The sequence below is a fragment of the Talpa occidentalis genome, unplaced genomic scaffold (genome assembly GCF_014898055.3).
Source record: "Talpa occidentalis isolate TD23 unplaced genomic scaffold, MPIMG_talOcc4v2.1 talOcc4.9, whole genome shotgun sequence".
In the NCBI taxonomy this organism is placed as follows: domain Eukaryota; kingdom Metazoa; phylum Chordata; class Mammalia; order Eulipotyphla; family Talpidae; genus Talpa; species Talpa occidentalis.
Genome location: NW_023605305.1, coordinates 93,798,849 through 93,823,731, shown reverse-complemented (window position 1 = coordinate 93,823,731; position 24,883 = coordinate 93,798,849). Strand labels below are relative to the sequence as shown.

At 35.8% G+C, this 24,883-nt stretch overlaps 1 protein-coding gene across 5 annotated transcripts in view; it reads left to right on the top strand.

Moving 5' to 3' along the window:
- HFM1 (helicase for meiosis 1) overlaps positions 1–24,883 on the top strand; it is a 71,270-nt gene that overhangs the window by 34,491 nt on the left and 11,896 nt on the right. For all 5 annotated transcript variants that reach the window (XM_054691718.1, XM_054691721.1, XM_054691720.1 and 2 more), the window contains 11 exons: positions 759–856; positions 938–1,069; positions 3,838–3,923; positions 4,279–4,362; positions 4,488–4,645; positions 5,675–5,778; positions 6,210–6,356; positions 20,165–20,245; positions 20,765–20,880; positions 23,146–23,225; positions 24,224–24,330. In XM_054691718.1, coding sequence (XP_054547693.1) covers positions 759–856; positions 938–1,069; positions 3,838–3,923; positions 4,279–4,362; positions 4,488–4,645; positions 5,675–5,778; positions 6,210–6,356; positions 20,165–20,245; positions 20,765–20,880; positions 23,146–23,225; positions 24,224–24,330 — 1,193 coding nt within the window. The remainder of the gene's footprint in view (positions 1–758; positions 857–937; positions 1,070–3,837; positions 3,924–4,278; positions 4,363–4,487; positions 4,646–5,674; positions 5,779–6,209; positions 6,357–20,164; positions 20,246–20,764; positions 20,881–23,145; positions 23,226–24,223; positions 24,331–24,883) is intronic.

Sequence of the window (24,883 nt, the reverse complement as noted above, 5' to 3'; positions counted from 1 at the left end):
ACCAAGTACTTAATGTTGTCAGAACTTACATCTTGGTGTTAAACCTCTTATAGATGATGTGATTTTAGGTGAAAGTGACTTTTTTAACATGGCTAAACAAAACTAGCCAAAAAATTTCTTTTTCCTCCTTGACTAGAAGAGAGCATTCTTTCTCTGGGAGACTTCCTAACATTTCATTGAATTTTATCTCACAAATAACTTGTTGTTCATAACAATATATAACAATACAAACTGCTGTTTATAACTCATCTGGCTGATATATATAGCCTGATCAACAGAAGTTAGTGTTTCATAGCTACATAATTAAGAAATTCAGATATCCTTAGAAATCTTTCGTGTCACAAGTGAAGTAAGTGATGCCCAGATACGTGGTTACTTACCCAAGGTTATGTTGCTATTCTTAACTGGGGAACTGAACTAGAACTAGAAACTAAATCTCTTAATTCTCTCAATGTTTTTTCCAGTGTGCTTTTTTTGCATCAGTTGTTATTCAAATTACATGAAGATTCTTTTCCACAAACATCTTGGGAACACTCTATTAGAAATTTTAGACTTTCCATTAGCCTTGCCTTAAATTGGGTCATACATCATTTTGATTGAGCATGTCAGATTTTAAAATTGATGACTTTATAATTTTTTATTTATAGTAGATTTTATTTCCCATTTCCCATTTCCCACCGTTGTGCATCTATTTGAGGACAGCCAGGAAGAGATAATAAATTTTTTAAAGAAATAATGAAATTTCTTCTTTCCTCCAGTCTTATTCAGGCTCAGCTAGGATGCATCCCTATACAAGACTTTGCTTTGACACAAGATACCTCTAAGATTTTCAGAAGCGGCTCACGAATTACAAGATGTATGTTACAGTGGTTAATGGATTTCCAGTCTTTTTCCAGAAAAGTAGTATACTACTTAATATTGGAAACTTTTTTTTCAGGGTTATCAGATTTTGTGGCTCCTCAAGAAAAGAAGTTTGCTGTATTACTGAATAGTTTGATTTTAGCTAAATGTTTTAGATGCAGACTTTGGGAAAACTCTTTGCATGTATCCAAACAGCTGGAAAAAATTGGTAAGTACTAAATACAGACAGGCAGTTTGTCAGGGTCTTCAGTTTGTTTTGTATTTAACTATTAGGAAAATTATTCTTTGATAGGTATAGACCTTTTAGCAAAACAAACAAAAAACATGTTTTTAGGCCTAAAAAATTACTGTCCTCTGGAAATCTGATTTTTATTTTTTTCCTGCTTAAATGATTCTATTTGAAATCAGTTGGGAAACTTAAAAAAATTAATGCTCTATTTTTTTAATTTGTTCTCAGACCATGAGTGAAGTTTTATTTTAGTAATTAGGGAACTGAATGATGATGTTTTGATCTTGATGAGAAGTTATAGAGGTCATAATACTGCCCATTCCTGATTCATTACAGAAAATTATGTCACCTGTTTATATCTTCTCTCTGTCTGTCTCTCTCTTTTCACTAACAGTAGAATATTATAATCATAAAGATTATGCAGATAAATGATTGTATCTGATTTTACCTGTCTGTTGGTATCTAGCTCAGGATGTGAACTGGAAAACTCTAGAGGGTGCTATTACAAAAACTGGTTATGACTGAAACTCTGGAGTTTTCCAGTTTGGCACTTTTGGCTTTGTAACCCTGCTCCTTCTTAGATAGTTAGAATTCCAAAAAGAGGATTGTTATCCCATAACTGACAGCCTTGCTAGTTTTACAATTTTGTATGTGTGTTAGAGGCTTTAAAAAATTATGTAATGGGAATTTAGGGCTTGTCTCATTACTCCTTAGAACAAAGATATCCTGTTTGTTGAGGGCATCATACATTTTATTTCCTTGAACTTTAAGTCACTGTGGTGGCAGAGAGCTAATTAATCTTGCGAGCATGGTGAAGGTGAAAGTAAGATCAAAGTAGAGGAGAGATTCCTGGTTGAAAGGCTCAACTTCCTGCAGAAGTCCTTGCAAACCAATGCCATCCTGAAAGACAAGAGTGTTATATTTGGAAGGAGTTTCCATACAAAACTTAGAAAATAGCAACTTACAGATTTTAAATTACATTAAATATTTTCCCAAAAAAGTTCCATTATACTTAAAAATAGTTTTTCTGACTTTCTGGAATTTTGTTAGTCTGACATCAGTTTTGTTCTATTCCTTTCAAATTGTAGAACACATTTATTAAGTACAACTGACCAGAAAGAAGAAAATATTGCCCAGCAAAATCCATATAATAGAAAAGTAAGAGAATCTAAACAAAAAAGTAAATCTAAGTTCTTATCAAACATCAGAAAAAACATGGTGAATACAAATGATTTTTTTTTATTTTTTAAAGATTTATTTATTTATGCATACAAGAACTTGGGTACAGGCCAGAGGTGTGGAGGGTGAGAGAGTTCACCAGAGACAGAGTGTAGAACAGAACAGGCAGACTAATTGAAATACACTGCTGAGGGAAGCAGCGGGTGAGTCAGGAGAGGTCTCCTGCGCCATGTGGGTAGCTCCCTGGCCGGGGATTGAACTCAAGCTGCAGTGGCTGCAGATAGCTTCATAGGTTGTGTCTTAATCCCTTGCGCCACCAGGGAGGCCCCACAAATGAATTTTCAACGGTGTTTATAGACTATTAAATCAGGAAAAAATTTGAGGGAAAATGGAAATGAACATTAAGGAATTATGAATACTAAACGTTTTGTCTTAAGAATGAGTAAGAGAAATTCCCAAGAATGCTAAAAGAATAAAGATATGAGTAAGGACATAGGAGTGTCACACCCTTACAAGTAATATATGTGCCTAGATAAGGTGGTAGTATTTCAAAGCTTTGTACTTCTACCAGTATCTTCTATTTTGGGATTTGTATAAATTCATGCATTCATTAAAGTTTAAGAATTTTAAACTCTAGTTTCTTAAAGCATAAAGAAATAGGAAAAGTTCAAAGATTAAAGTGAACTTGATATAATTAAGGAACAAAATCAAAGGCAATGTGACTAGATAGTACTCAGCAAGAGGAGAATGGTAAAGACTTTAGATGAAAGAGAGCCTGTGCTCAAGTTGTTGAGGTAAAGTAGTATAAACACAGTAAGGAAGTTGCCACTTTTTCTAAATGTAATGAAAAGGCACTGGAAATTTTGGGCAGAAAAACAAAATATTCTGATGTATAACCATAAAGATAACTCTACCTGTAAAATAGTAATATTTAGAGAGGCATAACTTCATGAAGCAATATATGCATTCCCGAATCACATTACCTTTTTTTTCAAAGATGAGTGAAACAGTAGGTGTCTCTTTGTACTGGCCCTATGGATGAGATATGGTAAAGTTAGCATTGAGTCATCATGTGAACCAATGATGTTCCTCCATTTTTTATAAAGCAAATGAATATTTTATTTTGGTTTTAAAAAATAAATGAAGCAATTGAATAATATCAATCCAAATAATACAACGAAAACTTCTATTTAATTTTGTGTAGAAAAACCGGGGGGTAGGCCAGAATTTGAGTGGGGGGTGGAGAGGATTCACCAGAAACAGAGTGGGAAGCAGAACAGGCAAATTTACTGAAATACACTAAAGCGAGCAGCAGGGCTAGACAGGACAGATCTGCTGCCCAAGGGGTTAGCTCCCTGGGGTGGGATTGGGGGAATCTAACTCAGGCTGCAGCCTTGATCCTTTTAACCCCTAAGCCACCACAAAGACCCACTACAACTTAAAACTTCTAAAAATACTACTAATAAAAACCTTTAAAAATTGTCTTTAATTTTTTCCCAGTTCTTCAATATTTAAGAATAGATTAAGATATATTTTTTAAAAACTGCTATTTGATTACTTCTCCACAGGTATAACATTGTCAAATGCAATGGTAAATGCAGGTTTGACTTCCTTTAAAAAAATAGAAGAAACAGATGCAAGGGAACTTGAACTGGTATTTAATATTCATATATTCTTAATGTTACCTGAATTCTATCTGAATTCTAAACCCTAACACTTTGTATCTTTATTTCTACTAAAAAAATAATTTTTCTTCTCCAAGTCTAAGTATTTTAACTTAGTAAGCTTTTGGGTAGCAGACATTATTAAATTATTGACTCTAAAAATTATTTTGCTAAAACTGTGGGTGGCTTGAGGTGGGTGGCAGATAATGGTGTAGTAGCATACACCTGACAGTGTGATCCTATGTTTACAAATCATGTACAGTGTTGCAAACCAATGTTACCTTAATTTAAAAATGTATAAATAATCTTACTGTGGTAAGAATATAATGATATAAAAATTTTTAGATTTTAAATAGACATCCACCTTTTGGAACTCAGATAAAGGAAACTGTGATGTATCTACCAAAATATGAACTTGAAGTGGAACAGGTATGTATTTTCTGATTTTTAGACATTTTGAATGCCTTTTCAGTAACGAAATTATCCATGTCTGACTTGAAACTGAACATGAATAGTTGTTTTTTAAAACTTTTTATACCTATCTTTTTTTAAAGATTGCAAGATACAGTGATACCATGGCAGAAATAGTAGTGACTATTATATTAAGAAACTTTGAACAACTGCAAACTAAAAGAACAGCTCCAGATTCTCACTATGTTACCTTAATCATAGGTGATACAGATAACCAACTGGTTTTTAAGCACAAAATTATGTAAGTATAAAATATCTGATATTTGAATTCATGTGTAAGTATATACTATAAAGAGAAAAATTCCACTGGGAAAAAGAGAGATAAAATGACTGTGGAATACATTGTTACTTTTTCCTCCCTCTATAATGGGGTAGTTTCTCTGTCTTATTAGCATTGGATCTTTTGGGTTGGGTTGTTATGTTTAGTACTCAATACAACAAAGTGTACAGTCTATCACTATGATCTGAAATAAGTGAACAGATAACTTTTAGGTGTAGCTGTGGTCCACTGTTGCTGAACTTTCTTATTGTGTTGATTTTGCCCAGTCATTTGTGACTTACTACTTTTCGAGTGCAACCTTCCTCCTACTCCAAAATACAGTTTTTATTTACAAATTAAAATTTAGTAAACTTCCATAACACCATTGTGGGGTCTTGGCAAACATATCCAGTATATAAAAGAGGTACCTTCCCTTATACCTAGTAATTCCCTTATACCAAGACTGTCTAATGACAGCTTTGACTATATGAGATTAAAATAAGTTCAGCACAAAATTGGTTGCTGTTCTGTTGATGATGTTGTTAGATACAATTTGTTTCATATCAATTTAAAAGATAATATTGAAGTTGTTACAAATACATGTAACTCATGGTTAGTGAATTTTTTTTTAAAGATTTATTTATTTATGCATAAAAGAGCTGGGGTACAGGCAAGAGATGCAGGAGGTGGGAGGGTGTGAGAGGACTCACCAGAGACAGAGTGGGGAACAGAGCAGGCCGAATGACTGAAATACACTGCTGAGGGGAACAGCAGGCGATACACGAGAGGTCAGTGCAATTTGGAATCAGTTGTTAGGTCATGTAATTAGGAAAGTTATAGCTAAAGTAACTCCATTAACATGCCATTTCTCCCACCTCAAAATTTGGGAAAAGTAACTCACTTCAGTTTACTACCAGAGTGGGCCTAGAATCAATAGGCCCCTGAAGAGTAAGTATAGTATTTCATTTAGCATTTGGATCACTATTTCAATAATGCATTACTGTTTTTCAGGGATTCTGTTTTGCTAAAAGCTGGAAACTGGGCTAAAAAGATTGATGTGAAGAGAGCTCTTAAATCTGAAGATCTTAGCATAAATCTAATTAGTTCTGAATATGGTAAGTTAATTGAAGTAATAAAGACATGAGTGTAAAGAGTATGATAGCATTTTAAAGATATTTCCTTTGTGCTGAACCAGAAAAACAGTATAAAATGTAAAAAAATTATTCTGTTTAATGTGAATAATTTTAAAGGCAGTTTCATGTATTTAGAAATATAAAAGATAGTATGGGCTGGGACAACAAATTAAAATTTTATTTGTTCATTTATAGATATTTTCCAACATAGTTAAATTTCAATTATTGTAGGAATATTTTTATTTTTGTGATAATAGAATAAATAATTCTTACTTTTAAACTTTTTTTATATCTTAATTTCCTAGACTTGGTAGCTATAAAATTATAAGAGATATAAAAACAAATAAATGGTCTCAAGTATAGGTTTGAATGATTTAAGTAAGCAATTGCATACTTTTTTTCCCTTTTTCCAGTTGGACTTGATATTCAGCAAAAATTTACAGTTTATTACTTAGGACCCAAAAGGTTTGGAAATCAAATAATTGTGCAAAAAAAAGCAGCAGCAGTGATTTCCTGCTCTAAAGATTCAGATAGGTTTAATACAGCAGGCTCCAATAAAGGTAAATAGCTATATTTATTCCTATTTTGCATTAAACTAAAGATCTGTCTAGGATCACTGTTATCGTACCGCTTCACTCAGATTGTATATAATCTGGAATTAGATATTTAGTTTTTATAATAATTGCATTAATTCTCTCATAGTAAATATTTGGGGTATTACTTGGAAACCAAATTATTTGATTAGCTTGTCGATGTTCATTTTTGTTTTATCATACTCATTCTATTTTTATGGTCATTGTCAGTGGGAGAGTAAGTAATATACATGCAGATTTGATGTGACAAATCAGGTGACAACAAACTTAAAAAATTGTTTTATTATAGGAATTTGGAAGCATACAAAAAAGTAGAAACAAGTATGATGAACCCTTATGTACCCATCACTTGCCTTAAGCAATTATCCATTCATGGTTAATAGAGTTTCACCTATGCTTTTCTGAAAATCAGATGTCATATTATTTCCTCTGTAAATGTTTCACTAAATATATGTAAATGGTAAGCACTTAAGAAAAAGCATAACTATATTACATAAAACCAATAACTAATAACTAAATCATCCAACATTTAGTCAATATCCAAATTATCTCATAAATTTTATTGATACTCATAAATTTTTTATTGATATCTCATAAATTTTATTGATACTTCATCTTCATACCATCTAGATATATCAAATTGGTTCTGGAATCCTTTTGATATGTCTTAGTAGTTTTGACAGTTCCTTGCAGTGTGAGATAATATGATAGTCTAGGCTTACCTTGTATGTTTTTAGCCCAGGTGTAATAAGTCCTTCCTTCAAGATTCCTTGGTTTCTTTTAAACATAAATAGTTTTCTAAGATTACAATCTGTTTGCTGGAGGAGCACATTAATATTAAGTAATTGTGTGTGTGTGTGTGTATATATATATATATATATATATATTAGAATTTTTCTTATAGAATTAGAAGATACATGATTTCTTGTTTTAAAAAATAAAATGCGGCAACATGGCAGCGAGGAGACGCTGCGAGTAAGATCTCCCATTAAAAAAAGTGAATAGGGAGGAAAAGCGGCAGGTCCCAGTGAGAACTGGGACACGGAAGATAAACGGGTGACGCCAGCGAACTGCCCGAAGAAGAAACTGGCCATAAAAGAGGACTAGAAGGGAGGGAAGCGCAGAACCCTGCTCCCCTCCCCCGCCCACCGGGGGAGGAAACAACAGAGAGGAGAGAGGCAGAGAGGAGGAAACAACAAACCAAAACGGCCCACAAGAACAAACGACGCAGCAAGCGGGACTGTGAGTGGAAAGGAACTATTGCAGCCACCACACCCCGTGAACGGGAGCTGAGGCGAACCCTGCAGGATTCGCCGCGCCAGCGAGCGAACGGCTCCGGGCGCCATTAGAGAAGAACAAAGACCCCGGGAGACGCGCACACAGCCCGGGCTGCCGGTAAGCTGGCGCGGGAAAGCGGCTCGCTCGGCGCTTGAAAAGCAAGTGCAGACCTGGATCGCGGCTGCCCAGGTCCCCGCGCCTGCGACCTAGGCTTGCGGGGAGACGACCTAGGCTTGCGGGGAGATGCACGGAGGTCCTCACTGAGGTGAAGGTCCCTCCCTGAGTGAGCAGGAACCAGGCGCCCAGGTACGGGAGCGGTGCAAAAGGCGCCATTCCCGCGCCACTGAACTGGGCTACAGCCCGCGTCCTGGAACTGAGGGCTTTGAACTGAGACCCGGGGCACGAAAATTCGGGGCGTGGTTTCTCCACGACGGTGGGGCACAAGGCAGACACAGCACCCCAAAGCTGTTGAGGTGTACCCTACCATTCCCGCTCTGTTCTCTGTCCCACGGGGTGGGGGGAGGCGAAAAACAGCCCCCCAAGGACAATAGGAGAGATCTCTGGCGCCACCTAGCGACCAGGAAAAAAAAAAGTCACTAACACCCTATAAAACAGGACATTTCTTAAGACTGCTTGAAAAGGGCAGGTTTCTGGAGGACCCAGTGGCCAGCCGGGAAGTTATTCCACGCCAGGCCCCTTCCGACCAGCAGTCTGAGCCCACAGAGGGAGCAGGCACCCACGTCCGGGGCAGACCGGGTGCGCAGAAGAGTGTGCCTGAAACCGGAGGCGCAGGGACTGCATCCCGCTTCGCCATTTGAGAACAGGGATATTTCTTCAGTAAAAACTGCCTAAAACCAGCAGAAAGCTCCCCCAGAAGACAGAGATGGCTCCTGGAAGAGCCAGAGGGGAGCGGAGAAGTTCACCCAAGATGTCAGTCAGTCCGAGCAACACAGTGTCCCAACGCATACGACAAATTAGAAAACAGACAGTAGGGAGTAGAAGAACCACACGCAACCTAAAAACTCCTCAGGAAAGAAGCACACCACAAAAAGAAAACCACTCCCCAGATTGCAACGACAGCAACTTGGAAGAACTTCTGAGCCTTCCAGAAAGAGAATTTAAAATTGCCATGATTAAAAAAGTGATAGATCAGAAGAAGGAAATTGAGTCCCTAAAGAGGGAAGTAAGAGAAATGCAGGAGATCAAAGAATTAATGGAGGAACTAAAGAACTCTGGGAAAAGCAATGAAAGCAGAATAGATGAAATGGAAGAACGAATAAGTAATCTTGAAGACACAGAAATAAAAAGACCCAAAACAGAAAAGGAAAGAGAAGTACGAAGGAAAAAGAATGAAGAAAGACTTCGGGAACTATCTGACTCCATGAGGAAAGGAAATATAAGAGTTATAGGAATTCCAGAAGGAGAGGAGAGAGATGTAGGAACAGAGAAAATATTTATGGATATAATTGAAGAGAACTTCCCAAATGAGAAGAAGGAGCTGAAAATTGATATACAAGAAGCAAGAAGAACACCAAACTTCCACGACGAAAGGAAAAACACAGCAAGACACATAATAGTAAAGCTCCCAAGAATCCAGGACAAGGAAAAAATAATGAAGCTGACAAGAGGGAAGAAACAGATAACATTCAAAGGAAAACCAATCAGGCTGACATCAGACTTCTCTGAAGAAACACTACGGGCAAGGAGAGAGTGGAGGGACATAGTCAACAGACTCCAAGAAAACAGATGCCAACCAAGAATACTCTATCCCGCAAAGCTCTCTTTCCTCCATGAAGAAAGAATATGGACCTTCCCAGACAAAGAGAAACTCCGGAATTTCATTGCGACTAAACCCCCACTCCAAAAAATACTACAAGGAATCCTAAAGCCAGAACCTCAGAGGGACGAATAACAACGAAAGAAGACCAAAAAAAAAAAAAAAGTTATTAAAAGAATAAATAAATAAAATCAAAGGAAAGACAAACATAATGGCAAATACAGATGCTAACATATCAATATTAACTCTAAATGTAAATGGACTAAACTCTTCAATAAAAAGACACAGAGTTGCAGCCTGGATTAAGAAACAAAACCCAACCTTTTGCTGTCTCCAGGAAACACATTTAGCTACAAAAGATAAAAATAGGCTCAAAGTCAAAGGATGGAAAACAATCCTACAAGCAAATGGGCCAAAAAAGAAAGCAGGAACAGCTATACTTATATCAGATAAAACAGACTTCAAACTCAAAAAAATAAAAAGAGACCCCAATGGTCACTACATTATGATTAAGGGGACAATACTTCAAGAAGAAATAACACTCATTAACATATACTCACCAAACGAAAGAGCACCAAAATATATCAGACAACTGTTGTCCTCTCTGAAAACAGACATCAGAGAAAACACATATGTAGTGGGAGACTTCAACACACCACTATCAACAATGGATAGATCAACAAGACAAAAAATAAGTAAAGAAACTAAAGCTCTAAATAAGGACCTAGAGCATTTGGGCTTAACAGACATCTATAGAACACTAAACCCAAAAAAAACGGAGTACACATTTTTCTCAAGCGCACACGGATCATTCTCCAGGATCGATCACATACTGGGGCACAAGACAAACATCAACAGATACACCAAGATTGAAATCATACCAACCATCTTTTCTGACCACGAAGGCATCAAACTAGAAATAAATCATAAAAAGAAGGCAAGGAACTATCCTACCTCATGGAGATTAAAAGCCACATTACTGGAAGACCACTGGACTAACGAGGAGATCAAAGAAGAAATTAAAAAATTCTTTGAATTGAATGACAAGGAGGACACCAATATCCTAAATGTATGGGATGCAGCAAAAGCAGTAATAAGAGGAAAATATATAGCAATAGAAGCTCACATCAAAAAACAAGAAAGAACTCAAAGAAACAACCTAATCTCGAAGCTCAAAGATCTAGAAAAAGAACAACAAAAAAACCCCAGAACCAGTAGAAGAAAAGAAATAATAAAAACCAAAGCAGAAATAAATGAAATTGAAACTAAAAAAACAATCCAAAAGATCAATGAAACCAAGAGCTGGTTCTTTGAAAAAATAAATAAAATAGACAAACCCCTAGCCAGGCTCACAAAGGAAAAAAGGGAGAAAGCACAAATACACAGAATCATAAATGAAAGAGGAGAAATCACAACGGACACAGCAGAAATCAAAAGAATAATCAGTAACTACTATGAACAGTTATATGGAAACAAGTTCAACAATCTAGAGGAGATGGACAAATTCCTACAACTCTACAATCACCCAAAGCTAGATAAAGAAGAAATAGAACACCTAAACAGACCAATTACAAGCAGCGAAATTGAAATGGTAATTAAAAACCTCCCCAAAAACAAAAGCCCAGGACCTGATGGATTTACAAATGAATTCTACCAAACATTCAGAGACGAATTAGTGCCTATCCTTCACAAACTCTTCCAAAAAATTGAGAAGGAAGGGACAATACCAAACACGTTCTATGAAGCCAATATTACACTAATACCAAAACCGAATAAGGACAACACAAAAAAGGAAAACTATAGGCCAATCTCCCTAATGAACACTGATGCAAAAATCCTCAATAAAATTTTAGCTATCAGAATCCAACAATGTATCCATAAGATAATTCACCACGACCAAGTTGGATTCATTCCAGGGGCACAAGGATGGTTTAACATCCGAAAATCAATCAACGTTATCCAACACATCAACAAAAAGAAATATAAAAACCATATGATAATATCAATAGATGCTGAGAAAGCTTTCGACAAAGTGCAACACCCATTCATGATAAAAGCCCTTGAAATTCTTGGGATACAAGGAACATACCTCAACATCATAAAGGCCATCTATGACAAGCCAACAGCCAGTATCATTCTCAATGGTGAAAAGCTGAAAGCAATTCCATTAAGATCTGGAACAAGACAAGGATGTCCACTCTCACCACTGCTTTTCAATATAATACTGGAAGTCCTAGCCAGAGCAATAAGACAAGAGAAAGACATCCAAGGAATCCAAATAGGAAAAGAAGAAGTCAAACTATCACTATTTGCAGATGATATGATAATATACATAGAGAACCCCAAAATCTCCACAGAAAAACTAATTCAACTCATCAATCAATTCAGTAAAGTGGCAGGATACAAAATCAACACTCAAAAGTCAGTAGCCTTCCTATACACAAACAATAAATCTGAAGAAGAAGAAATCAAAAAAACCACCCTTTTATTATCGAAACAAAAAAAATCAAATATTTGGGAATAAATCTAACAAAAGAGGTAAAGGACCTATACAAAGAAAACTATAAAACACTGTTAAAAGAAATAGAAGAAGACACAAAGAAATGGAAAGACATCCCCTGCTCATGGATTGGAAGAATAAACATTATTAAAATGGCCATCCTACCAAAAGCAATATACAGATTCAATGCTATTCCAATCAAAATCTCAATGGCATTCTTCAAAGAAATAGAACAATTATTGATGAAATTCATATGGAATCACCAAAAACCCCGAATAGCCAAAGCTCTACTGAAAAAAAAAGAAGGAAATGGAGGCATCACACTCCCAGACTTCAAACTATACTACAAAGCCATAATCATCAAAACTGCATGGTATTGGAACAAGAACAGACATACAGACCAATGGAATCGAATAGAAAATCCAGAAATAAACCCACAGATTTATGGTCAACTAATCTTTGACAAAGGAGCAAAGACTATGCATTGGAGCAAAGAAAGTTTGTTCAATAAATGGTGCTGGGAAAACTGGGTCGCTACATGCAAAAGAATGAAGCTTGACCACTACCTCACACCATACACAAAAATCAACTCAAAATGGATTAAAGAACTAGACATAAGACCTGAAACCATAAAATACATAGAAGGAAATATAGGCGAAACACTACGGGATTTGCACATCAAAGACATCTTTACAGACACATCACCCAAAGCAGTGATAGTGAAGAGAAAGATAAACAGCTGGGACTACATCAAATTAAAGAGCTTCTGCACAGCAAAAGAGACAATAACAAAAACAAAGAGAAACCCCACCAACTGGGAGAACATTTTTGCACCCAACACTAATGATAAAGGACTGATCACAAAAATCTGCAAAGAGCTGATGAGACTCAGCAACAACAAAGAAAATAATCCAGTCAAAAAATGGGCAGAAGAGCTAAAAAGAAACTTCTCTGAAGAGGAAATGCAAATGGCCAACAGACATATGAAAAAATGTTCAACATCACTTGTAATCAGGGAAATGCAAATCAAAACTACCATGAGATACCATCTCACACCAGTGAGAATGGCACATATTAAAAAAACTAGCAACAACAAATGTTGGCGAGGATGTGGAGAAAAAGGAACTCTTGTGCACTGTTGGTGGGAGTGCAAACTGGTCCAACCACTATGGAGAGCTGTGTGGAGATTTCTGGACCTACTAAACATAGAGCTTCCATATGATCCAGCAATTCCACTCCTAGGTATTTACCCAAAGGACACAGAAACATCAATTCCAAAGAGCACCTGCACTCCTATGTTTATAGCAGCACTGTTTACAATAGCTAAGCTTTGGAAACAGCCCAAATGCCCAAAAATAGATGACTGGATCAAGAAGATGTGGTACATATATACCATGGAATATTACTCAGCATTCAAAAAAGATAAACACATGCAATTTGCAGCAACATGGATGGCACTGGAAGGGATCATGCTCAGCGAAATAAGCCAAAAAGAAAAAGAAAAATACCGGATGGTCTCACTCATAGCAGGAATCTAGAAAACTTAAATAAGGGACCAGGAAAATGAATATAAGACAGTGAAAATCAAAATCAACAAAAAACTATGAACCAGAGACACTTTTTGGGGGCTGGGGGGCGGGAGGAAAGGATTGGGGTCAGAATGGGGCGTTTGCAATTGTATGGGGGAATATAAAAATAAAATTCAATATTTAAAAAAAAAAAAAAATAAAAATGCATAATTAATTAATACTTAAATGTCCAAATCAAATTCATGGCTACAGGATTTATCTTTAAACTCAGTTATCTGTATCTGCTTTTTACCATGTTGAGAGATTTAGTTCTCAGTGGTCCCTAAAATAATAGAATGTCACTAATTTTCCTTATTTCAATGATACATAGAACAATTAGTCACAGAATAACACCACCAAACTGCAGCTCTTCTTATGATTTTTAAAAATAGTTTTAAGATTGCTTGTGAATATTTTTGTTCTTATAATGTATCTCACTAGGCATACATAATCATAAAACCAGTGCCTGAACACTTTGGAAATGTGTATATATTCAAATACTAGTTAAAAATCATTATGCTTTTCTCCATACTCTTGGGTGTATACGTGCGTTAAAGTGCAACATCAGTGTGATTCTACTCTTGATAAATAGCAAAAAGATAATATAATATTTGACAAAAACATTTAAAGGAGACATTGTCATTTAAAAAGTAAAATCATAAAGTACCTTTAAAAAGTAAAATCATAAAGTATATAGATCTCTGATTAGTATAAATCAAGAACTGCAAAAGTAAAGTAATAGTCTTTTAGCAGTGTTATCTCTAGTAGCGTAGCACCAAGTTATTTGAGCTTGTAATTCAGTTTGAGGTTAAGTGTGTCAAGATGCCTGTTCTTTTTTTTTTCCCTGGCTTTTGAAAAAGTGACTCCTGGCCCAACAGCCATTATTGACTCTGTTAAATAATTTTAAATATTTTCTTTAAATTTCTAGTTGGCATGATTAAAACATTTATTTTCCATTAAATGCTTTGAACCAGGAACTTTAAAAGCATGCAGATTAGTATAATATAACAGAACTATGAAAATATGCATTTCAGATTTTAATGGTGATGGAATATAAAATCTGTTAACTTTAAAGCTTACCTAAAAATTTTGCTTTGGTCAGTTTTCTCCAGCTACTCCATTTTTTCAATGATAAATCTCTGAAAACTTGTTTTTTTATAAGACACATTCAGACAAATCTTAAAATATAGGGAGTGGGAGGTAAATAAAAATAAAATACTCATTTTCTAAGTATCATTTCTAACAGAGATACAGTAAAAATATTTTATTACTTAAGTAATGTCCATATGATACTATAATAAATAAACTTGTATACACTTCTCATAACTGACAAAACTTGCCAACTTTGCCTTGATATTTCTGGGGAGTCGCCAGAATTTCTGCAATTAGAATCTAATCCTAATTAGTTTTCACCATTGGTAACAAATGTGTGTAGTCGTTGTGCACCATCTTGTGGTTATATCTAGATATACATCTATTAGAAGTACTTGTATTAAAGAACAAAGCAGTTTCCTTATTTTTTGTCAAACAACTATCTGCAAGGCATTTCCTCCTAATCTTCCCACCCCAAATCAGACCATTCCTAACCTAAATTAATTACATGAATTATTTGGGGGAGAACTGAGGTAGTAACTCAGTAGTAACTAGAGATACAAGGTAGTTGAAAAGCAGCCTCCAAAATTCGACTGCCTGAGTTAAAATCTCAAATTTATACTTAACTTTATGGTCTTGAACCTGTTATTTAACCTCTGTATGGATTAATTTTCTCTCCTGTGAAATGGAGCCATAAATGGACTGTCTTATTAAAGACTAACAGCCAAGAGTGAACAGATATTTGAGGAAAATCTTAAACATAAAAGAAAGCCCCAAATAACGAAACAGAAAATGAATGGAAGAACAACAGGATAATTCAGGAATGGAATAAAATTTAATATGAAATAATTCGCAACCGTAGATAAAGTAAATATTAAATTGTAATCATTAAACAGGATAGGATACCATGAAATACAGAATAATTACAGAACTAAGCGAGCACTGTGGAAAAGCTAATTTGCTGGAGGATAAGAAGATAAAGTCATTACATGCTATGTGAAACAAGAGAACAAGAAGAAAGGAATATAAATATAAGAGACAAAGGGGGTAATCTAGGAGTCTGATAGCTGACTAATGCTGTTATAGAAACAGAAAACTAACCAGCAAATATAATTTAAAAAAGTTTTCTAGGCCTAAAATGAGTCCTAAATCAGTACATCAAAAAATCTTACTTAGTGCTAGGTAGTATGAATGAAAGAACATCTACAAAGGAGGCATAATTGCAACATTACAGAACATCATGGATAAGGAGAAAATCATAAATGCTTCCAAGGAACAAAAATTGAAGTTGCATTGTTTTTTTATTTTAACTAAAAAAACTGGGTCCTAATAGGCAATAGACTTAAAATCCAGAGAGGAAGTGATTTTGAACCCTGTATTCTATATCCAACCAAACTGTTAATTAAATGGCAAAGTATAATAAAGGTATCTTAAAAGGGTCAAGGATACAAAAAGTTTGGCAGGCACTTGTTTAAGGATAAACAAATAAAAACAAAGCATTTAACCAAAAAAGAAAAGTAAAGAATCCAGGAATAGTGGGTTTAGTCCAGGAGGCAAATGAAAGTATGTTCAAAGATGACAAGTATAGAACAGGTTTCCTTGTATTATTAGGAGAATGGGAGGCTCACTGAAGGAGGTATCTGTGAGAGAAATAAGTAGATAAGGCATTTCAATATATTGTCTTCATTTTTGAAATGTTAAAAGTATTTAAAGAAATTTAAGGTAGATATTGCTAGACTAAAAGGAAAGTAGTAAAACTTCTGGGAAAATCATATGCTTCTCAGGAAAGAAAAGCACAGTGGTTGATTCTGATTTTAAAATATTTTTACCTTCTTTCTGTATTTGTCAAATGAATCCATTCTCTGTGACTTTACTACTACCACCAGTCTGCACTGAGTTACCATCGCTTTCTTGCCCAGACTCCTGAAGCAGCCTTTTGATAGTTTTTCTTGCACCTGTCCTCCCTCAAATCCATTCTCCACATTGAGAATGTAGTGGTAGAAAGGGTTACACTTTATAGATTGATTTTTTCAAAATGCAATTTTTTTTAAAGATTTATTTATGCTTACAAGAACTGGGGTACAGGCCAGAGGTGTAGGGGGTGGAAGGATCCACCAGAGACAGAGTGGGGAACAGAACAGGCAGATTGACTGAAATACACTACTGAGGGGAGCAGTGAGCAAGTCAGGAGAGGTCTGCTGTCCCATGTGGGTAGCTCCCTGGCCAGGGATTGAACTCATGCTGCAGTGGCTGCGGAATGCTTCATAAGTTGCATCTTAACCCCTTGTGCCACTAGGCAGGCCCTCAAAATGCAATTTTGATTATGAACCTTGTTTTGGTTAAAACAGTTGAGTGGTTCCTCATTGCTCTTAGATTTAAAAAAGTCAAATCATGAACATCTCTTACAAGTTCCCATACTGTCACTCAGTCAGTCTGTCCTGAAGCAGCAGTGGAACTGCAGCTTCTCATCTCCATAAAATTGGCTGATAAAGATACAAGAGACCCAAATGCATTTAGACAGTTTATTATTATCCATGCAACAGAACAAGGTCAGCATGGTATCAGCTGCTTGCATCCCTAATCCTACAGGATGACACTCAACTGCAGGGGCTAGATGATATGAATATAGGTTGTTTTGTTTTTGAGAAGTCTAAGTGGCAGCTAGTTGGTTTTGTAGCCAGCAGCCGCACCTGTAAGGGATGAGGGGAAATGTCCTATGTCTTACTGTAGCCAGAGAGGCAGATCAGAAATTGCCTTATAGCAACCTCATGAAGATAGGGAGCCCCTTGAAGCTGAGACAGGTAAGAAATGGCCTTTAACAGCCTTAACATGTCCCAAGAAAAATCAGGGCATTCTGTAAATAGTTGGGCTTTGCCTATGTGGCCTGTGTGAAAGCATGCAATTGCCAGGTTCTAATGATGGAGCTTTTCCCTGCAAACATAGATCTTTCTCCCTCTACTTTCTCATCATGTGCACTCTCTTACTTGCTGTGTATCACCTACACTGGCCTTACCATTTCTCCAATGTGTCATGCTTTCCCTTGTCCTGTATAGAGGTTTTGCATATGCTATTGTCACTCCCTCAAGCACTGTTACTCCTACTTCTTTGCCTTGTTAACTTCCACTTATTCTTCAGTCCTCAGACCAATCATCACTTCTTTAGGGAAGCCTTCCAAGACATTCCTGACCAAGGTAGTTCCCTACCAATGCTTTTATATAGTACTGTTCCCCTCTCCTTCATAGCACTCAAAACTGTACTAATTATATGACTATTACATGGTTAATAGCTAATTAATGTAATACAGATGACACATATGCTAATGTATTAGTTATCACTTAATTTTAAAATGTTTTCACCTACTTAATTTCATTTTATCTTTTCATCTTGATGAGGTAAACAGAACAGATACTATTTTTAACCTTTTTTTCACAGATTAAGAGCCCATATTTGAACTTGTGTTTTCCTTTTCTTTTTATTTATTTTCATTTTTGCATAGATAATTGGGGTATAGGCCAGAGGTACAGGGGTGATAGAATTCACCAGAGACAGAGTGGGAAGCAGAACAGGTGGGTGTACTGAAATATACTGCTGAGAGGAGCAGCGGGCGAGACAGGAGAGGTCTGCTGCACTATATGTGGGTTAGCTCCCTGGCAGGGATCTACTCAGGCCATAGAGATGATAGTGCAGAGACTTAACCCCTAAGCCACCAGGGAGTCCTGAACTTGTGTTTTCTTATATTAGTTTAGGGTGCCCTGTATTTCACCACTGTGTTTTTATGTAAATACATTAAATATAAGGCAGCATTCAGAAAGCTAGAGGGACAAAGGAAACTCCTAAGTGCTCTAAGAAGAAAGAAATCACTTCTAGATGGGGTGATCAAGATAGAACTCCATAAAGAGGTGCTATTTGAGTCAACCTTGAAAGTTGATAGCTTCTGATAAGCAAAAAAGTGAGACTTCTATCTAAGACAAGAAATAATATCAAAGGTACAATTATAGAAAAGCTTTGAATATTAACAAACATGTTTTAATGCATAGAAGGTTAATATGGATGCTAGGAAGGGAGGTTAGAATTACATTGTGGAGGATCTTAAATATGGAATTAATTTTGTTGGCAGTAGGAAATAACATTTCTAAGTGCACAAATGATGTGATCAACATTAAACTTTGAAGAATTAATGAATTAAGCTACAGTGTTTAGAATAAATTGTGGCATGGTAGGGCTGGATTCAAGGAAACCAGGTAACTAAAATTGATGACAGCATGAACTGGGGCAAAAGTTCTTAGCCAAGAGGCATGGCACATCTTGCGAAGTATAACATCCAAATTTTTCATACAAAGATCAATGGGAACACACCTGTATTTGAGGAGAATTGCTGCAGCAGAAGAGAGTATAACATTGGCAGAAGTGGGTCATCTTGGGGGGAGGGGGAACTTAAAGGATTTCAACTTGTGCTGGATGCTTCTTAGGGATTTTAAGAAAAACAAAAGTCAATTCTAGATTGCATACTCTCAGCAAGTGGGATATTAGATATTTTGGTGTATCTTACCTTGGAGATGGGAGGAGTTATGAAATAGTAGTCATTTGTGTTAGCCAGAAGAGGGGGATGTTTAGTTATTTTTGTGGTTATTGAGTGCCCTTGTCTCTAGATTCAGAAATAATCACATAAATAGTCTTATCTCTATATTCTACTGTAGTCACATAGTAGCCTTCTTTGAATATTCTGTAGTTTTCTGCCAAAGTTGTTTATGTCCATTGGGAACACCATAATTCATCTGTCAGCTTCCAGCTGCTAGGAATGTTATATTACTTAGTATCCAATACATTGATCTGCATAGGCCTCAAGGTGTCTAGCCAGTTGCCTCATATCTAGATGAGCCATGCCTTGGAAATTTTGATTCATCAGTGGCACTGAAAATATAGAGTAAAGGACCACGAAATGTTAGGACGATTTTCAAAGCTCTTCACTATTTCCAAAATTTCTAGCTCACTTGAAATCTATGCTTCAGCAAAAATAAGTTTATTTTTCATTTATATAATTTATATGATTTATATAATTTATATGATATATAATATATTTATATAATTTATATGATATAATTTATATCATTTATATCATTTATATAATTTGTGGTTTGCCAGAAAATCTTCCCTCTGGTCTCCTTCTCATGTTCAAATTCTGTTTGTCCTTCAAGGACCAGTTCAAATGTCTTTCTCTTTCCCATGTAACTAGTGAAAGCTAACATCAAGAAAAATCCTACTTAAAATAAATAGAAAATTAATTATATGTTTGGGTATATTATACCTTAGGGAAGTCAAACTAGAAGCAGTCTCTTTTCTACAAATTCAGACAACAAATATCTCATATCCCTAAAGCATTTATTTCTAGCATGTATTAAGTGTGTATGGTATTCTATTTAGTAACAGCTGTCAGTGATGCTAGCAGAATGCCATATTCTTTTTGTATTGTCTGAAAGGAGAGAGTTGGATATTAATTATATTAAATTCATAATAATGGGCATCATAAAAAAATAGGTTTGTTGTTCTTATATTACTTTAGGAATGACAGCTTGCAAAAAACCTGGGAACAGAGAATGCAACCATCACTGCAAAAATAAACATACTTGTGGACATGACTGCTGTGAGTTTTAAAAGTATTTCAGGTTTTAAAAAGTACTATTCTTTGATGAATCGTAATGACATCCTAATTGTCTATGTATGATGATACTTATAAAGCTTATAACTAATAATTTTGTTTGTTTTGTGGACAACATGAAAAAAGTAAATATTAGATTTTAAATTTTGAAGAAATTTGTGTTTTTTAAAAAGATTTATTTATTTATGCATGCAAGAGCTGGGGTACAGGCCAGAGGTGCAGAGGTGTGAGAGGATTCACCAGAGACAGAGTGGGGAATAGAACAATCAGATTGACTGAGATTCACTGCTGAGGAGAGCAGCAGGTGAGTCAGGAGAGGTCTGCTGTGCCATATGGGTAGCTCCCTGGCTGAGGATTGAACTCGTGCTGCAGTGGCTGTGAATAGTTTCATAGGTTGTGCCTTAACCCCTTGAGCCACCATGGAGGCCCAGTTTTGAAGATATTTGGCTTTAGATTAACGATATCTAAAGTTTAACCTAAAGAGTCTATGATTTCTTTTCATAGGTAAAATTGGAGTTGCACAGAAGTCAGAAATGAAAGAGTCAACAATTTCTTCATACTTATCTGATTTAAGAAACAGAAATGCTTTTTCATCTCTTCCTCCAGTTAAACGTCTCAAGGTTGGTTTTAGTAACATTTGTCCCTTGTTCTGTAATTAAATATATATAGATATTCCTCTTGTCTGTCGATCAGTTAGATATGTAACCATGGTATAGTTTAGAGTTATTTGTGGGCTTGCCGGGGAATATGACCATGACTCATAATATTGTTTCCAAAGGAAAAGGTTTTGTAATTCTTAATAATCCATCTATAAATCCATTTTTGGGATATAGTTATATAGCTCCTACCTTTATTAACCGTTTTTTTTTTTTTAAGCCCGAGAAGAAGAAAATGGAGAGAGAGATGTAACTTGACTTAGTTCAGCAGTTGAAACTAGACACTCTTCCCCTTTCCTGACACTGCTGGACTGGGCTAGAAAGTCTGAAGTTGATTTTGATTTGTGCACCCAGATGAGTATTTAGCTCAAAGAGTTTCCTTTCCAAGTAAAGAAGGAATATACTGACAGGATATTGAATATATTGTCAGTATATTCCTGCTGGTGGATAGGCTAATCACCTGCAGACTTGTAAATCATCCTAGCCAGGGCAAAATAATTAATTGGGTCATAGAACAGAGTCAAGAAAATGGCAGAATGTGTTTCTTTAGGAATAAATTCTAAATTATGAGGTTAAAATGAGAATATTGAGAAACAGGAGGTATACTACCTTATTTGAGATAGTTTTTTAGTAATACAAATTTTTTCTTCCCTCTTCCTTCCTTTTCTTTCATATGTGTTCCATGTTCTTCTTTCTTTTCTTCCATATTCATTGAATACCAAGAATGTTCCAAGTAGTATGATAATTGGTAAGATACAGTGATGAGTAAGACGGTTTTTTTTTTTTTTTTTAAGATTTATTTATTTATACAAGCACTGGGCACAGTCAGAAGAGCGGGAGGGTGAGAGAATTCACCAGAGCGAGAGCAGGGAGCAGAGCAGGCAGAAGGACCGAAGTACACTGCTGAGGGGAGCAGCGGGTGGCAGGAGAGGTCTGCGCGCCATGTGGGACCCTCCTCCGGTGGCCTGGGAGCAGCTGGGGATAGAACCAGCGCTACAGAGGCTGCGGGCAGCCCCGCAACCCAGCGCTCAACCGCTGCGCCACGGGGGAGGCCCTGAGTAAGATAGTTTTAATCCTAATCCTCATAGAATTTATAGTTTTAGGGAATCATACCTGCTTTATAAGTAAATAGGCTTTTTCAACATAGTGTGATGACTGATTCAGTGACATAGTGTAAAATAACTTGGGTTTACTTAGAAAGTGTAGTCATTCCACACTTTATGGGCCAGGAAAGAATGCCTAAAAAAAACATTATTGAGGCCTGAAGGATATAAAAGCAGAAAGTCAAGTATGGAGAGGTGAATACCGAAGAGATAGTGGAGAGGGGTAGAAAAGTATTTCAGAAGCAGAAAACATACAGAGGTATAGAGGTGAGAAAAAGACAGAGATAATTTTTTAAAAACTGAAGTAATACAGTATATTGTCAGTCATTTACATATGGGAGAGTAGAGAGAAAAGAGGCTGAAGCATTTTTATGCTATTTTAAGGATTTGGACTTTATCCTGAAAGTGTTGGGAAGCCATGAAAGAGCTTTAATCAATAGTATGATCAGGATTATATTTTATAAAGTATACTGTGGATACAGTATGGAGAACAGATTAGAGGATGATAGAAAAGGAACACAAGGACTCATTAGGTAAGCAAAATAATTGCCTTGACTAGTGCAATGGCAGCAAGGGAGAGAAGTGAATGGGTTTAAAGTATTTTCTCAGAGATGGAATCAGCTATCTTAATTGGCATTTAATTGGTGAGGAGCTTTCTGACTTGAGCAACTGGAGAATAAGTGGGGCCTTACTAGAACTGTAAAGGAAATGCAAGTTTGGAGGAATAGAGGCGCAGTAAGTTCAATCCTGGAATTACTGAATTTAGAGGTGACAAAATATCTAGTTAAAGATTTTTACAGAAAGTTAGCTGTAACTGGGGGAAAACCAGGAGAGAATTGAGCTAGAAATATGATTTGAGGGTTATTTCCATATAGATGGTAATTCAAGCCATGGGAGTAAATGAAATCATTGAGAATATAAAGAGTCAGAAGGGAAGAAGGCATAGCAAAGAACCATGAAGAATATCAACTCTTTGGAAGGACATTTGAGTTGAGAAGCTGAGTTTCTCCTAATTCACTGGCTTTTGAACTTTTGTGTAACAGTAGGAATTTTACTGTTTGACTCATTTATTAAAATATTTTCATGTGAAATGGATAGTTGAACTTGTGTTTTCTTTCATTAATAGATGCAGATAAATAAATCTCAAAGTGTGAACCTTAAAGAATTTGGTTTTACTCCAAAACCTTCTCTTCCCAGTATATCAAGGTACAACTATACTGTTACTATCTAATATAAAAGAGTCATCTTAAACTCTCTTCCTCCGAGTAATCACTTATTCAGTAAAAGGTGGTCACTTGCTACCTTCAAATCACTTAGTGATTTTCTAGTTCCATAGTGAAGTAATGGCATCATAAGACTTTCATTATGTTTCCTATCCTAAATTTGTTTGAAATTACATAGTTATAGAATATCTTAACATTCATTAAATTATCTCTTTCCTGGTAAACTAGCCATCTTACATGTCATGTCCTCAGACTCTCTGCCTTCGAAACTTAACAGGTGATGAGAGTATTCTTTAAAAAGAGAAATCATATTGTAATACAAAATCTAATCTTTTCCATTTAGCACCCTACTCTATTTTAACCCCTCATATTTATAAAATATTTTGTAATTTAAAAACTGTACTTTTGTGCATTATATCTTTGACCGTAATAGCAACCTGGCTCATAAAATGATATTATTAATCCCATTTTATAGATGAAATAACGAAAGCTTATATTTCTAGTTAATAAGTAGAAGGCCCTAGATGATAACTGAGCATTATTTCCTAAATCTTGATGTGTAGAAGACAATATTATGTAATTTCCCCTCCAAAAAGGGGCATTCTATATGCAGAGATAACAATTAATATGCTTAAAAACCAGTACAGAATAGACCCTAATCAATCAGAACAGATGCCAACACTACTTTAAGACATCCTAGCTTTTGTTATCTAACTGAAAATAGCTTTAGTAATAGATTTTTAAGACTAAACACAGAAAGATACCTACATAGTGGGGACATATAAAAATAACTAAGTAACTGCCACTTCCATTAAACATCTATTTTTTACCTTTTATTATTCAATCTGGTACAGTTTATCATAGAAGTGTTGGGTGGATAAGCCATATTTTTTTTCATTTATATGAATAAGTAGTTTTCAAAGTTAGATTACTTTTAATATTTTCTTTAATATTTTGATGGCTGGATTTATCCTTATAAAGGTCAGAATATTTAAACATGCCTGAATTGCCTATAATGGAGCAGAGGGATCAGCATGAAGTCCATGCAAAAGTTCAACAACAAGAACCATCTGAATATCAAGACAAAGGTAAATTACCGTTGATATTGACTTGAAAAAATATGTGATTTATCATTACTTCGGATTGACAAGTAATGTTATTGAAAAACCACCATATGAAGTTATTACAATTATTAACTTGGCAACATTTTTCTCTTGGGTTTTTTGAATCAATTTAAATTCTTAAGTCTGTTATTTCAGAAGGTCTTGCTATGTCTGTCATAGTTGTTTGAAAAATCTCTTCCCTACATAGCATAGTGTTCACTATTTTAATTTATTTTTTTACAGATTTATTTATTTATGCATACAAGTTCTGGGGTATAGGCCAGAGGCGTGGGCGGTGAGAGGATTCACCAGAGACAGAGTGGGGAACAGAACAGGCAGATTAACCAAACTACACTGCTGTGGGGAGCAGTGAGCGAGCCAGGAGAGGTCTGCTGCACCATGTGGGTTGCTCCCTGGCTGGCCGGAAATTGAACTCATGCTGCAGTGGCTGTGGACAGCTTCATAGGCTGTGTCCCAACCCTTCTGCCACCAGGGAGGCCCGACTATTTTAATTTAAAGATAATATGAGGAAAAGCGG